At 38.4% G+C, this 15,543-nt stretch overlaps 1 protein-coding gene across 2 annotated transcripts in view; it reads right to left on the minus strand.

The window, feature by feature from the left end:
* Nucleotides 1–15,543, minus strand: part of Fto (FTO alpha-ketoglutarate dependent dioxygenase) — a 391,597-nt gene that overhangs the window by 278,908 nt on the left and 97,146 nt on the right. For both annotated transcript variants that reach the window (XM_074055988.1, XM_074055989.1), the window contains exon 2: nt 4,828–4,905. In XM_074055988.1, the coding sequence (XP_073912089.1) occupies nt 4,828–4,905 (78 nt within the window). The remainder of the gene's footprint in view (nt 1–4,827; nt 4,906–15,543) is intronic.

Genomic DNA, 15,543 nt, shown 5'->3' on the forward strand with positions numbered 1-15,543 from the left:
GGGCAGAGTGACACAAGAGTGAGGACACACTTCATGCACAGACCTGGGGAGAAGAGAGTTCCAGGTGGAAGGAATAGTAAGTGCAAAGGCCTTGGGGCAGGAGTATGCTTGGCTTGTTCCAGGAAGAGTGAGAATACCAGAGTGGGACCAGGCACAGTGGCTAACACCTATAATCTCAACCAGTCAAGAGGCAGAGATCAGAAGGATCATGTTTGCAGACGAGCCTGGGCAAAAAATTACTGAGACTACAATCTCAACAAGCTGAACATGGTGGTTCATGCCAGTAATCCCAGTCACACAGTAGGCATAGGTAAAATGTCTGCATTCTGAGGCCATCCCTGGGCAAAAACGGAAGATCCTATCTGAAAAATAACTAAAGCAAAATGGGCCGAGGGCACTTGCCTTGTAGAAGCTTGCCTAGCAAGCTCAAGGTCCTGAATTCAAACACCAGAGCATAAAGAGGAGAGTGGGTGGTGGAGAGCTTGAAGAGGCAGGAAATGAGGTAAGGCAGGGCACTCAGGAGACAAGCGCTATGGTGCTTTATAGGTGAATGTGCTATGCTGGGCTTTTAGACCTTCTCTCTGAATAAGCTAGGAGGCTATGGAAGGGCTGTGAACAAAGTTTAATGAGATGGGCACCTCACACCTGTAATCCTAGCTACTCAGGAGGCAGAGAGCAGGAGTATCACAGTTCGAAGCCAACCCTGGGGAAACAGCTTGTGAGATCCCATTTCAAAAAAACTCATCACAAAAAAAGGCTGGTAGAGTGGCTCAAGGTGTAGGCTGAGTTCAAACCCCAGTACTACAAAAAAAAAAAAAAAAAAGTGTAACAAGCTGATTGGTCTTTAAAAGATCACTCTGGATGCTATGTTGAAGCCCACTCACTCAAGGGAGGGAGAAGTTAGGAGGCAACTGCTACACAGATGGTGGTGGCTTTGGCCAGGTAGAAGTGACAGAGTTAGTGAGAAGTGGTCACATTTTTAATATGTTTTGAAAGTAGTAAGATTATTGCCCGGCACGTTCCCAGAATATGCAGTATTTAAGTAACGTCCTTAGGGTGAGCAGCTGCTCAACACACAGAAAAGGAGAGGAAGGAACTAGAAGTCACAAAGGCAAAAGGGAGGAAGGGGCAGAGCAGAGTCAGGATGGAGCACGAAAACTGTATGACTCAAGTTTCAGATCAGATGGTGTGGCAGGCAATACGTAGAGACTGGGTCAGAGACGTATAGTCTGCAGTCTTATGGTAAATGACCTTATAAAGCAGATATGCTGAGGAGTCTGAACTTTACCTTGGAGGCAAGAGAGACTTAGCAAAATGTATAAAGCAAGGAGGTGCAAGTTCTGATGGCACTGGAGGGAGAATGTTGAAAGTGAGTCATGACACTGTCTGCAGGATTGGAAAAAAAGGAAGCCATTTGAAAGACTCTGAAGAAGGAAAACTGCCAAGGCTCAGTGATTGCTGAAGATAATAAGCTTCCCAATTTGGAGAACAGGATGAGGTCAATACCGTTAGGGAAAGAGCAGGTGCCTTGTAACATAGATCCTTACGAAAGTTTAGGTTATTCATGGACCCCTGGGCTCCAGGACCTCTCAGGCCTCCAGGTGATCTCACTCAGGTAGCAACAATCTTCTTGCTGTAGACTACACACATTCCCATAGGACCAGGCCTATCACCACTGACCTCATCTTCTCTCACTCACTTCCCAATCTGCCAGCCTTGGGTACTTTTCTGCTCAAACGCACTCTATAGGACCCACTGTTCTCGAGGCCGAGGCCCAGACCATTCCATCTCAAGTATTGACATGGCTTGTTCCTAAACCTCCATAAGGAATGGCCTCTCACACCAGCCACCACACAAGAAACAAACCGAAAGTAAGCAGGAACCTCTTGCCATATTTCATGCTGCCTGGCCCCAGTGGGAAAGCTAAATACATTTGTTTAATAGATAATAATTAATATGAGGCACATTGACTTGGACGTGCCTGTAAGACTTTCAGGTAGAACAAAGAATAGGCAGTTGGGATTGGAGCACTGAAAGGTCACCAGCAGGGCAAGGATGGAAGCAGGGTTTAGGGTCATTAGGATAAAGGTGAGCAATCTCTGGAGGATTAGGAGATGCAGGGAAGGAGGAGAACAGTCAGAACTTCCAAGAACAGACCAGAAGCCACACAGCCTGTGCTCACACTCTGGTCCTGACTCTTGTTGCTTATAAATCTTGAACAGATTTTTAAAACTCTTTGTGCCTCGGTTCCTCACCTCCAAAATGAGATTTTAATAACACTTGCCTCCGAGGGTTATGCTAATATTTAAATGAGCTAATAAACTCTCAGAACAGTGGCAGAACCATTGGGCACATGGGAAGTATACAATAGATAAAGCTGGAGGAATGCTGGGAGAGTTGTGTTTTCTCTGGATGCGAGGTACAGCATATCTGGAAGCCAGAGTTGATCTCTGACTACGTCATTCCTCATCTCCTTGTGCTCAGTGGCAAGCCAACAGAAGGTCTGTCTGCTTTTCTGCTTGGAGTTTATTGTTGTGGTTGTTTTCTTTCGTTTCTTCACTCCCTGGTCTTATCAAAAGAAGCTGCAAAAACTTCCCCAAAGCTGTTCTGAACTGGAGCATAGGGAGAGGCACAGTACAGCAGCAAGAGCATGGGCCTTCAGCATCAAACAAAGTTAAGCCTGAACCGCAGCTCTGCCACTCAGATAGGGAACAGACTGCTATGACCTGCCCGAAGCACCTCAAGCCAGAGGGAGAGAGTTGCTGACTATACACTTCTGGAATGAATAAATAAGGCTGGTGTGAGGGCTAAATGTGAGTGCACTCATAAAACACTCAGCACACTACCTGACACACTATAAGGGTCAATAAACATTCCCCAAGTGGAAGCTGCATAAAGTCTCATTTTTAGGACTGGCAGCTGGGTTGCCATTCCTGTGGTAAAGGCCTGTGTAAGGCAACCAATGTCAGGTCTGAACTGTTTATTCCTGTCATTAAAAAGTATTTTCAGTCAGAGTGAATGGATAAAGAAAATGTGGTATATTTGTGCAATGGAAAACTACTCAGCCATAAAAAAGAATGAAATTCTGTCATTTGCAGCAACATATATGAACTGGAGAACATAATCTTGAATAAAACAAGCAAGACACAGAAAGACAAATACCACATGATTTCACTCATTTAAGGAAACCAGCAAATAAACCTTGTAAGAGTACAAAACAGAACAGTACATCTCACTAGAGATGGGAAAGGAGAGTGGAGAGGAGGGAACAGAAAGAAATTAAATGAGACTTTTAAGGACTAGGAAGAATGCTAGAGAGGAGAAGGAAAGGGAGAAGGAGGGATTCAAGAGTAGAAGAAGGGTAGCTCAACAGATCAATGCAGGATGTGTGCATATATGGAGATATCACAAATCAAGCCTACTAATTTATATAATTAATATGCATTAATATTATACAATTAATATGTATTAATATAATAAAGTGCTTTCAGTTCATCTTTTAAGAGAGTAAGTTCACTTCAACTATAGTTTTTTGTTGTTGTTGTTCCTGCTATATTGTGTTGTTTTGTCCTGCTCTTTTACCCAAACTGGCCTTTAATTCCTGGGCTAAAGCGATCCTTCTGTCTCAGCCTCCCCAGTAGATGGGATTGCAAGCATTCATCACTCAAGCAAACTAATTTAGCGTTGCTAGGATTCAGCACTGAACCAAGTACAGAAGATGAAGGCAAAAAGAATATTAGAAAATCCTTACACCCTAGTGGGATAAGTGCTGTAAAGATGCAGATGAAGCACAAGAGGGAGCAGAGAGGTGTGGAGGTGTCAGCACAGCTCTCCACAGGAAATAATGAATGAGTTGCCACTAACAGAAGCTCAGCAAGGAAGGAACACACCGGCAGAGGACACAAGAATGGGCCTTGCAACCCTTCTTTGTAACCAGGACTCCAATTTTCCTTTGGAGAAACCATCCATCTCTGACACCCACAGTCCATGTCTTTTGAGTGGAAATGTTCCCTCTGAGCCCCACTCCAAGAGTGGAACTAGGCCAGGCAAACACAATGGCTCTCACAGGCCAATGAGACCACTGCCTGGAGAGTATGATGGAGTCAGGGAAAAAGAACTCTAGCTGCTTCTAAAATCCTACATAGCTCTTGGGCTGTCCAAGTCCTCACATGCCATCAGGTGACAACCTACTCAGCATGACACCACACAGTGGAAAGCCAAGTCATGAAAATGAGAAAAGGTGATCAAGTGACATCTTTTGGGAAGTTGGATTCAGCTATGTGTTCCTAGATTTCTAAGTGAGGTCAATAAATCCTACCCCTCCCACCTATCCTTTTATGCCACAGTAAGTTTCACCTGGGTTTCTTGTTACTTAAAATGGGAAGAGGGCTGGCAAATTCAGGCACAGAAACACAGAGTCCTATAATTGCTATATAATAGGTAAGTAGTATAATAGAGTTATTTACAAATAATGAGGAGCTCAGAGGACAGTTGACTTGACTTGAAGGTGGGGTAAGCTGGGAAAGTTTTCACAAACTGATGTGGAAATGAACTCTTGAAGAACTAGCCATCAGCAACAGGAAGAAGGGAAAGAAGACAGCATGAGCAGAGGCAGGAAAGTGGGAAAGACCACAGGATGGTTGGCTAAGGCACTGAATCAGGGAGAAAGCAGACTGAAGAGACTTGTCTTCTCTGCAGGCAATAAGCAGTCGCTGGTGATCAAACCAGACTCCTCACCTCTGATTTAACCTCCGAGACCAGGAGATTCACAGGTCTAATAAGGCAGACCCATGCCTACAGATTGATAAAAATACATCAACTTCTTACCTGTTGATAGAACTCGTCATCTTTGGGGGTCAGATAAGGAAGCCAAGTGTCTTCAAGCTCCTCAAGAAGCCTCAGTTTCTGTTTAAAAATATTGAAATTATATGTGACTGGATATAAAATGACTCAAATATAATACATCTTATTTTTTCAATAAGACAATAACCAAAAAGTCTTAGCCAACATGAATGTATAAACTTTTAGAGATAGACATTAATTGAATGCCAATATAAAATGCACTAATTGAATGACATGCATTTTAAATTCCAGTATATAAACTTAAAAATGATTTTGTTCACACTCAGATTTCACAGGCAGTTTGATTCACTCTTCACATGTGTATTGGCAAGATGATTTTTTTCATTACTAGCATCACCCTCTGAGTCACCCAATACAGTTTTAGAGCAAATCTTCCTGTCTGTATACAGTTCCAGACCCTTGTACAATACTATCCCTGTAAATACCAAACTACGCTACAAGTCTCCACTTGCGCAACATCAGGATATTTGGAATAATTATTCATCCTATAAACATTTATTTGCTTTTTTAAAGTGATCTTTAAGGTCAGGCACAGTGTCTTACACCTGTAATCACAACTACACAGGAGACAGAGCTTAGAAAGATCACAGTTTGGGGGGAGGAGGAGGAGGAAGAGGAGGTGAAGAAAAAGAAATGAATGTCAAAGAGGAGATGAAGAATGAGAAAGAGAGATGGTGTGGGGGGATCTGCTACATGTATACATGTATATGTTGGAAGACAGCAAAATGAAATCAAATGCTGTTTGAAAACAGGGGAGGAGAAAAGGGAAATGGGAATGAAATCAAGGGAGTGAACTTGTTCAATGTACACTGTACACATGTATGGAATTACCACAGTGAAATCCCCTCATATTACTAATGGGTGCTCATTCAATTAACAAAACTTTTTTAAAAAGAAAAAAATAAAAATGGCACAAATAAGTAGTTTTCAAATGAAACTGTAACAAAAATGAATCATCCGGGCTGTTGTTAGCCAGTAAGACATCATTCTAAGAATTAGAATACAGTATACCTTGCTCTGGGCCAATGCAGCCCACAGATTAGAGTATGGTTTGGTAAACACAAACTGTATTTTATTCCTTACCTGCTCCAATAGGTACTGTCTACACAGTGTCAACAAACTCAGCCAGACACAGTAGTCTAGAGTATTATCCTCCAGGAAGGCAGCCTTCTCTCATGAACTCATCCTAATCAGAGTAGACCAGCGCAAGCATTCTTTTGGGTAGAACTCAAATTCTTTCTGGGGCTTTTTAATCATAATCCAGAATGGATAATGAGAAGGGGAATACAAATATAACAAGTCATCAACCTATAAAACATTAAATTCTACTTTTATGCATAATTCTAGCCTATTCATTTAATTAAAGCCTTTGTTATGATGGTGGGTAATTTCTCATCTATAATGGTAAGAGCCATTTAAACTATGAACATAGCACAAACAATAGTTTGGATAACTCACTAACTGGATGATTGACTTATCTGCTTTTAGAATTAGCCATTATTAGGGTCATTAAAAGAAATAATGATATTTCCATGAATATACTTGCACATTTCTGCACACCACCACTGATCTGATAAATTTTAATTTTAAGCTCAAGAAAGCCTGACTTTCCCGATAAATCTTTCACAAGTTCTTAGTATATTTTTATAAACACAAAGCACTAGAATATTTATAAATGCCATCAAAAAAATTTAAGCCTTGAATAATTCAAAGGTTCCACCTAGCAAACACCACATTAAGATCTCTTCATGAAAGTCTATGACTAAAGCTAATCTGTTCTAAGGAGATACATAAAGGTACAGATTCCAAAAAGGAATTACATAATCCGTCTAAATCAGACTAAACACCAGTGGACCTAGCCCATAGATCAATAGGTGTCGATGGAGGCTAAAACTTTTTATAACAAATGCTTCAGCTAAATTTTTAGGAAAACAACCACTTCCCAGTTCAACTGAGGTCCAGAGCATCAGATAGCTACAAAACATTGTAACCTAGAAGACTATGTTGAAAGGATAAAGTTCTATAAGAACATTCCTGCTATCCAGAGCCAGCAGAACATAACCAGTCTTCCTCTTCTAGGAATTTTACTTCAGTGCTATGAGCATTATTGTATTTACAGGACACAGGGAAACAGGAGGCAAGAAACCATCCAACGTAAGACCACACAGGTGAAGTCTGCTCTGTATATCAACACTGATGACTTGTAATTTTACCAACTGACTCACAAGATCAGTATCAACAACAATATTTATGAAGTTAAAAAGAAGTTTGCGTCAAGTTTACATTAGTAAAACCAATCAGAAAGCAACATTAAGTTAAATTGGTAATTCATGAGCACCAAATTTTTAAATTATGATTACTTTACAAAATGAAACATTGCTTCATAAAAAGCAAAGTCACTGTAAGACTAGAAGAAACACGTTCTCTGAAACTTTGCTGTCAAGAATATTAAATGATACATTTATAGATTCCTTTCAAAATTTAAATGCTTTTTTCCCTTTTACTTCTCAGGATTTATCTTACAGATATACTCAATCATGGTTCATATAAACGTATGTACAAAGTTACTCATCACATCGTTATTTATAGAACAAAAAGCTTGGAAACATTAAAAACCACTGAACTGCACCTTTCCAAGGGTGAATTTTATGGTATGTGAATTACCTCATTGAAACAAAAAGATTAGAAACAATATAAATGTCCACACACAGAGGATAGTAAAATAAACTAAAGTATAGCCACACAATGAAATACAGTATACAACAGTAAACAAGAGCAAAGAAGCTCGCTGTGAGTAAAATAAAAAGCTCTCCAGTAGTTACTGGCAAGTGAAAGAACAGGGTACAGATAAAGGGGATTAGAAAAATAAGAGATGGTACTACGCGAGGGGTAAGTACGATCAGAGTCTGTCACATGCATGTAGGAAAATGTCACAATGAAACTCATTATTTTGACAATTAATATACACTAATAAACAAATAAAAAATTTAAATGATGAAAAGAAGTATAACCTAGACCTGCTTGAAATAAAGATGTATAATAAAACAAAAATAGATAGAATGGATTCAGTTCTAATACCTAATCTCCACACCTTACACAGGTAGTGTCAAAAGGTAGATCCATGTTTCTGTGTCTAACTGTATATTATTCTAAGAATCAACAAATGATCTCATATTGCAAAACAAGACATACCCTCATGGAATTGGGTACACATGTATAAATGAAATTATGCTTGTTATAAATAATAACAAATGCCTATGAAACATGGATTTCTTAATAAGCAGAGAAGTGCCTACTAACCTCCCCCTCCTCTGCCACCACCAAAAAAAAGACCCAAGATTCAAGACCTACTTGTATTTATTCAGAAACATATAGGATATGAGACCACCTATTAAAGTGGTATCTGTCAGAAGCAGAGGTAGGACTAGAAGGAGATAGGGCAGAGCAGGGGCCTTCAAAATATCCCATTTTATATTATCTTGAACAATATAAACATATAGTCTACTCGACCTATTACCTACTGCCAATTTAAACATATTATCTATGAGTTCTTAACATGGAATTCAGTATAAAAATACAGAAGTTATGATTTGGGGCTTTGCTTTGGAAAGTACATACCTTCATCCACGTACAATGAAGTATTTATTTGGGAAACTATCACAGACTAGCGCACTAAAGAGTAAAAGGGGAGAAGCAGTTCTGACAATTCCTTTGTGTCAAATGCTAGCCAGTAGGTAGACACACACCACATTAAAATGCACTCTGGGCCGGAGGCAGAGGGGCTCGCACTTGATTGTCAGATCTGCCTAACCGCTGCTCCTCAGCCTGATGTACGCATAAATCCACACAGCTGGGCATGGCAGCACACTGCTCTGCTCACACGCTTCTTTGCTGTCACACTCATGTCAAATACATCAAGCTGTTCACAAATGCCACACAGAAAAGCAAAGAAAGAGAGCAGAGCCTCAGCTGTGCAACCTGGCAGGAGGAGCATATGAAGACCCCCTCTACGCGGGCTACAGTCCATTTCTATAGCTCCTACAAGTAAAGGGACACAAGACCAGACGTAAGCAACTCAAACCATAAAGGTCTGAAGTTGGATATCAGATACTACTCTAGGCCAAAGCCTCTGCTTCTCTATGAAAAGCTGAGGTATATTTGAGCTTGCATATCTTGTCAAAGAAAGATATCCCTTGATTAACTGGATTATGACTCCTATGGCAAGGGTGCGTCTCATGTACAAATGACGTATTTTTTTGTCCCACTCCTTTCTCTTCAGCTTCATCAGATGCTGCTGCTAACAACTCCTTATCCATCTTTCATTGTCCATGTAATGGTTTTGAAACTGTACATCACACTGTGTTAGGTTTAATAAAAATTTAATTTTGTTATCTGAGTATTTTCATAAATACAATCACAAATAAAGGCCAATGAATGAATGTTCACTGTGATCTTATGAGGGTTTCAAGCAAGCGGGAAACTGACGGAGCCCGTTAGCAGGGTAAGGAAGACATATCACAACAAACACCAGAAAGATCCATAGGGAGTAACTAAACAAAAAAAAGGAAAACTAAATATCTTCTCTATAATATGCCATATTTTTTAAATATAAAAACAAAGAAATGTCTCAACCATGTCAATGAACTTGGTGTTCCCTGTCCTATTCTCAATAAAAACAGGAAATAGTAAAAAGAACTAGAATCTGAAGGCAAGAGTGAGCAGAAACTCTGTCACTTCCTAGGTATGAAACCATACCTGAATCAACCTCTCTCAATCCCTGTTTGCTCATCTGCAAAATAGTAATTCACAGGATTTTTATGAAGAAGGAGTAAATATTCCACATTAGTGCATTCTGCAAACCATAAACAATGCAGATTTTCAGCAAATGGCAGAGAAGTATCTATATAACAAAGCATTAGCTAGAGAGCCAAACTCTGAGTTCCCATGCCACTTCTACCCTCTAGGCACATGATTTGGGACTAGTTTCTTACCTCCCTCTGAGTAGTAAAGCAACACATTTAAGAATCTACAAACAGTGCCTGGCACGTAAAAACCCTCAATACATGTTGGCAACCATTTTCTATTCTTTACACAAGTCTAGAAAAAGATCATTTCATGTACTATTTATAAATTATCAATATGAGAATATATATGAAGCCTACCTAATCCCACAATAGGACAGTACATGTCCAAATAAAAACCTGTACACAAAGGTTCACAGCAGCTTTATTTGAAATTACCAAAACTCAGGAACAACCCATGTTCAACAGAACATGAAAGAAAAGAAAAGAAATTGTGGTATATCCATATAATAACTGACTATTCAGTAATATAAAGGAATGAATTTCTGAAGCATACAAGATGAATGAATCTCAAAATCACTATACTTAGACCAGAGCAATGAAACTATTCTGTATGATGCTCTATGGTAACTACGTGGCACTGTATATTTGTCCAAGTTTATAGCATGAAGAACACCAACAGAAAACCCTATCTAAACTATTGGTACAGGTGAGAAGGATGTGTCAATGTATTCTCATCACTTGTAACAAATGTACAACTCTAGAATCAGGTATTAATGATGGAGGAGGCTTACAATTTTCCCAAGAACCTAAAACTGCCCTAAAAAATAAGACCTTAAGATATTTTTAGGGGCTGGAGGTGTATATCAAGTAGTAGAGCACTTGCCTATCAAGTGCAAGGCCCTGACTTCAAACCCCAATATTGACAAAGAAAAGCTAGAAAAAGAAAAAAAAGATACTTTTAAAAACAAGAGCATATGATTCTACCTATGCAAAATTGTACAAAATGCAAACTAATTAATAGTTACAGAAAGCAGATTAGTGGTTTCCCAGGGCCCAGGTGATGGGAAAAGAGACACAAAAGAAATCATAGAGTGTGATAAATTTGTGTATTACCTTAATTTGGTGGTAGTGTAACAAATGCAAACATGTGTCATTCATTGTATGTTGATTATACCTAAATAAAACTAATTCCTTTCATTGCCTTATTCAGATCTTCTACTTATAATTTAAGTAATTTATATTTCTGTAGATACGCATCTATTTCATCTACATTAGTTCTCAATGTACCACACATTCTTATTATTCTTAGAAATCATAAATACCAGTAGTATATACCACCGTCTGTGTCTCTAATATTGGATCATACATAGTTTACTTCTTTCTTTATTAGTTATTTTAGTTTTATAGTTTTTGTAAAACAAAAAGTAATATTTACAAGCAATAATTGAGTTTCCTCATATATTTGATCAAGTTCTATACTCATCCTGTTTCTTTTATTAGAAAGATTCTTCCAGGAGCAATTTTCTGCTTGCAAAGTATACCATTAAACATTTCTCCTAGGAAGATTCCATAGATGATAACTTCCCCAATCTTTTTCTCATCTAAAAATATCTATATTTTTTCCTCACTCATGAAACAAGAGCATATGATTCTACCTATGCAAAATTGTACAAAATGCAAACTAATTAATAGTTACAGAAAGCAGATTAGTGGTTTCCCAGGGCCCAGGTGATGGGAAAAGAGACACAAAAGAAATCATACCTGGGTTTTAAAATAAAGATTAACTATAGGTCAGGCATGGTGGCCCATACCTATAATCAAAACTACTTGGGATACAGAAGAAGGACTATTGTGAGCTTGAGGCCAGCCCAGGCAAAATTAGTGACACCTTATTGAGGCAAGATAGATAGGACAGATATTAGGAAAATCTGAAAACAAACGAGAGTTACAAACTAAGACTAAAAGAATCCACAAAAAGATTTAAATAATTCACATTGGAACAGAATGTCACACTATCGCAGTGGACATTCCACTGGGAACTGACCTTGGCAAGGTGACTTTTGCTTCCCTTCCCTTGGCCTGACAATCTAAATTCTTAAAAAACCACAGCTAAGTGATTAAGATGTTGGCTACTAAATAATCTTTCTTTTAGAGCAGCAAAGGTTAAATTAATCCTTTTAAGAAAGCACATGCATCCATCACACCCCTTTTTTTAGATAGTGAGCTGCAATCTCCCTATATGAGTAATTTAGTCTGAGAACAGAATGTAATTCACTGACCCAAAAAGAAAGCTCAAGATCACAAGAAGCAGATGCCCATGTACAAAAATCTTTATTATGAACTATCCTAAACCAAACATCTCCATATTTGGGTAATAACATCAAAACAGGATTATAGAGCCCCTCTAAACCCATTGCATCCATGCTTGTATTAAAGGTTAACACATGACCACTTATCTGGGAAAATTTTAAACTGGATTCCCCAGCTTAGTGAAGAAGGAATAAATACATCCAGAACAAGGACTGCCATTTTGAGCCTCTTGCTCCTACATTCAGCAAGGCACAGGGTGCTTCTTTCCCCTTTATATTCCTCCTTGCTTTGTTCTGCTTTACTAAATAATTTCTTGCTAAAATTCCACCTTGTAAGTTTTCCTTTTTTGTGAAATCCCTCAAAATGCTCTTCATCTATGGATTTTCAAGTTCCTGTGATTTACAGTGAAACTGGGAAGCAGAGTCGAAAATTTCTCCCTTCTCTCTTATCAGGGAATCCTCCTCATCCCCTTTCCTTTCTCAAGGAAATGGACACCATCTCAAGTGGTAGAAGCACTTCCCTAGCAAGCATGAGGCCCTGGGTTCAAATCCCTATTACCATTTTTTTTTAAACCAACTATAATCTTTAAATTTTGAAGATATGATCCCCCTTCCTTGTAGTAACTATTTTTGCTAAAAGTGAATCTTTCTCCCATAGTTAATCTTCTTTTGGTTTTGTTTTGGTGGTACTGGGGTTTGAACTCAAGCATTGCTATTTGTGAGGCAGGTGCTCTATTATTTGAGCCACACTTCCTTTTTGTTTTGCTTGGTATGTCTTGTTTTCCTCTATATAGAGAAAAATAGAATTCAAGTATGATATATTTGATACATTGTAAGAACATCTGTCAATGCTTCAATGAACCCCTACCCAGCACAATAATACAGGGAAAAAAAGAAAAAAAATAAAGGAAAATACATTCCACAGTTTCAACATGATTGTCTTAGTCAAAGCATCCAAGACCCATGGCATTCTATAAATAAAAGTTCTCAACTCTAAGCTCTTCAAATTTTACTTTTCTATCCTTACCTTCTTCTCTTTCTTTTAGAATTCATCTCAGACATAAGTTGGAACCTCTCCATCGAGCCTCCAAGTCTCCCGCTTTTTAATTTATTTTATTCTTTTGTCTCTTCATACTACATTCATACTCTCTTTCAGTTCATCAATTTCCTTTGTATTGTGTCAGGTCTAAAGTTTATTCCATCTATTTAATTTATTTCAGACAGGCATGGTAATACATGCTTGTAATCCCAGCACTAGGAAGGCTGAGACAGAATGATCTGAAGTTGCAGGCAAACCTAGACTACCTACTCAGACCCTGTCTCAAAAGACAAAATGAAAAGTTTATTATTTCTATGGTTATACTTTTTCACTTACAAAATCTGCAACTGGTTCTTTTTTCATGTTCCTATGTAATTTCTACATATTTTGGGGCACTTTAAATTTTGACTTTTATCAGCATAATACCTTTATCACATGGCGTAATATGAACATACTTCTTTTAGCCTTTGATTTTTCTATAAAATTGATCTTATCTGTAATGAATATTTGTTCTCATTGTTGATTCTGGTACCTGTCATTCTGAGCATTTATTTTTCCCAAGTATTTTGGAAATGTATTTGAAGGCTAGCTAAGTCTGAGTGGAAGGTTTATGCCTGTGCTTTTACTCTCTCCTCACTCTCTCTCTGTGTGCTCACCCTTCCTCCACCATGGTTCTGCAGGCACCATCTCCAGGACCACCACACTACTTACTGTCCAGGACCAAGCCTTTTTTGATGGTCCCATGGAGCACCACATCCTCTCTCCATTACTCCACAATCAGCTGGCCTAGTGCTGTTTCTACTCTGGAAGTTACATAGACCTTCTCTTGCTCCTGAAGATCTGCAGCTCCATATGATCTATAGCCCTCCTGGGAAGGGGTTGAGGGAAGGGTGTCTTTGGGTCTTCTTTTGTGAGAAATGCAACTTCACCCCACCCCTGGTTTTAAGCAGTGAGCCTAGCTCTGGGTCCATCTCAGGGGGTAAACTTTTCAGTTCCTAGTACCCTACAAGAGCTAAATCCAACTTTTTGTTGCCATATCCAGAGCCTTTGTAGGACCAGCTTATTTCCTTTTGCGTGTATCTCTCTTTCCAGCTACACACAAACCATCCTACCTGGTAGCCCAGCTATAACTTTTCCTTTTTTTCATTCTTTTAATGTCTTATATCTGCTATTGCTACATATTGGGAGCAGAGGGCACGCACATACTGCAATAGCTTAACAAAGGGGCCTAGATTTCTTCAGGATAAAAATTCTTAGCAGGAGACTCACTAGGTCAAAAGTGATTCACTTGGTGTTTTAAGGTTTCTGATTCATATTATGAAACTGTTCTCCTTCTGGTGTCAGCAGACAATCCCATTCCTCATTTACTCAAGTTCTTACCAAACTTTTGCATCTCTGGCAACTTGACAGATGCAAACACAAGTTCTCCCTTCTAATTTACATTTCATGTTAGTCAGGATGAGTGACTTTTCAAGTTTACTGACACTTGCAGTAGCACTTTTGTGAAATGCTGTTCCTGCCTTTTGTCCATTTTTTCCTGGAGTATTTAACTTTTCCTATTCTAAATCCAAGAATCTTTATTTATTTTATTTTATTTTATTTTATTTTATTTTATTGCCATGTAAAGACAATGCAATTTGATCAGTTACCTATTCACTCAGTCTCTAGCACAGCTTGCTTCATATAATGTGGTAATACTATGTTTCTAACACTTTTTAAATATTCTCCTTATGGAAGCATCTTTCACTATAACACACTTTTCCAAGGACTCTTTCTCCAAGAGAACTTTTAAAAAGTTATCTTTAAAAGCAATTTTTAAAAAATAAAAACCACAGATTCAAAATAATATACTTTACCTCTTCAGATAACTTGAATACCAAAATCTACCTGTCTTACAGACTTAGTTTTAAGTTCTCACCTACGAGAGTCAATTTTAAGAATGTAGTCCAAGTTTCAGAAGGGAAAAGAAGGTCTCCAGAAGGGAGAAATTTCTATGATGTAAAGTAACTAAACTATATTAAAAAAGAAATAGTTGAAGTGTGACTCTGCAAAGGACTAGAACTTTGGGGGAAGGTTATATATCTAATGAATATAACATAGTATCAAAGCAATAAGTAAAAACAAAATAATGTTAGATTCTTTCCTAAAAGCCAGTGTCTCAAACAGCACAATTCTAACTTCTTTTGACTCCATCTAGTGTAACTTCTTTGAAAACTGTAATTTTCTTGAGCCGGCTCCAAGTAATTCTACTGAAAACAGAAATATCACTTACTCAAGATTCTTCCTCACAATCAAATATTGTCCATGATTTTGTAAGTGAATATAAGACCAAAGGCCAACCATAAAAGAGAGATAATGGAATTAATAAAAACTCTTTCATGCCTTTCTACCTACATTCTAGCTCCCGCAACCTAATAATATACCATTTGACTTTTCCAGGAGAAATGCCTCCTCTTGGCCACACCTGTTCCTATGCAAAGGCCAAATTCTCTCAGTCATACTTGAGGGTACTTTCCACCTTGAAATC

Source organism: Castor canadensis, chromosome 15 (genome assembly GCF_047511655.1).
Source record: "Castor canadensis chromosome 15, mCasCan1.hap1v2, whole genome shotgun sequence".
NCBI classification, from domain to species: Eukaryota; Metazoa; Chordata; class Mammalia; order Rodentia; family Castoridae; genus Castor; species Castor canadensis.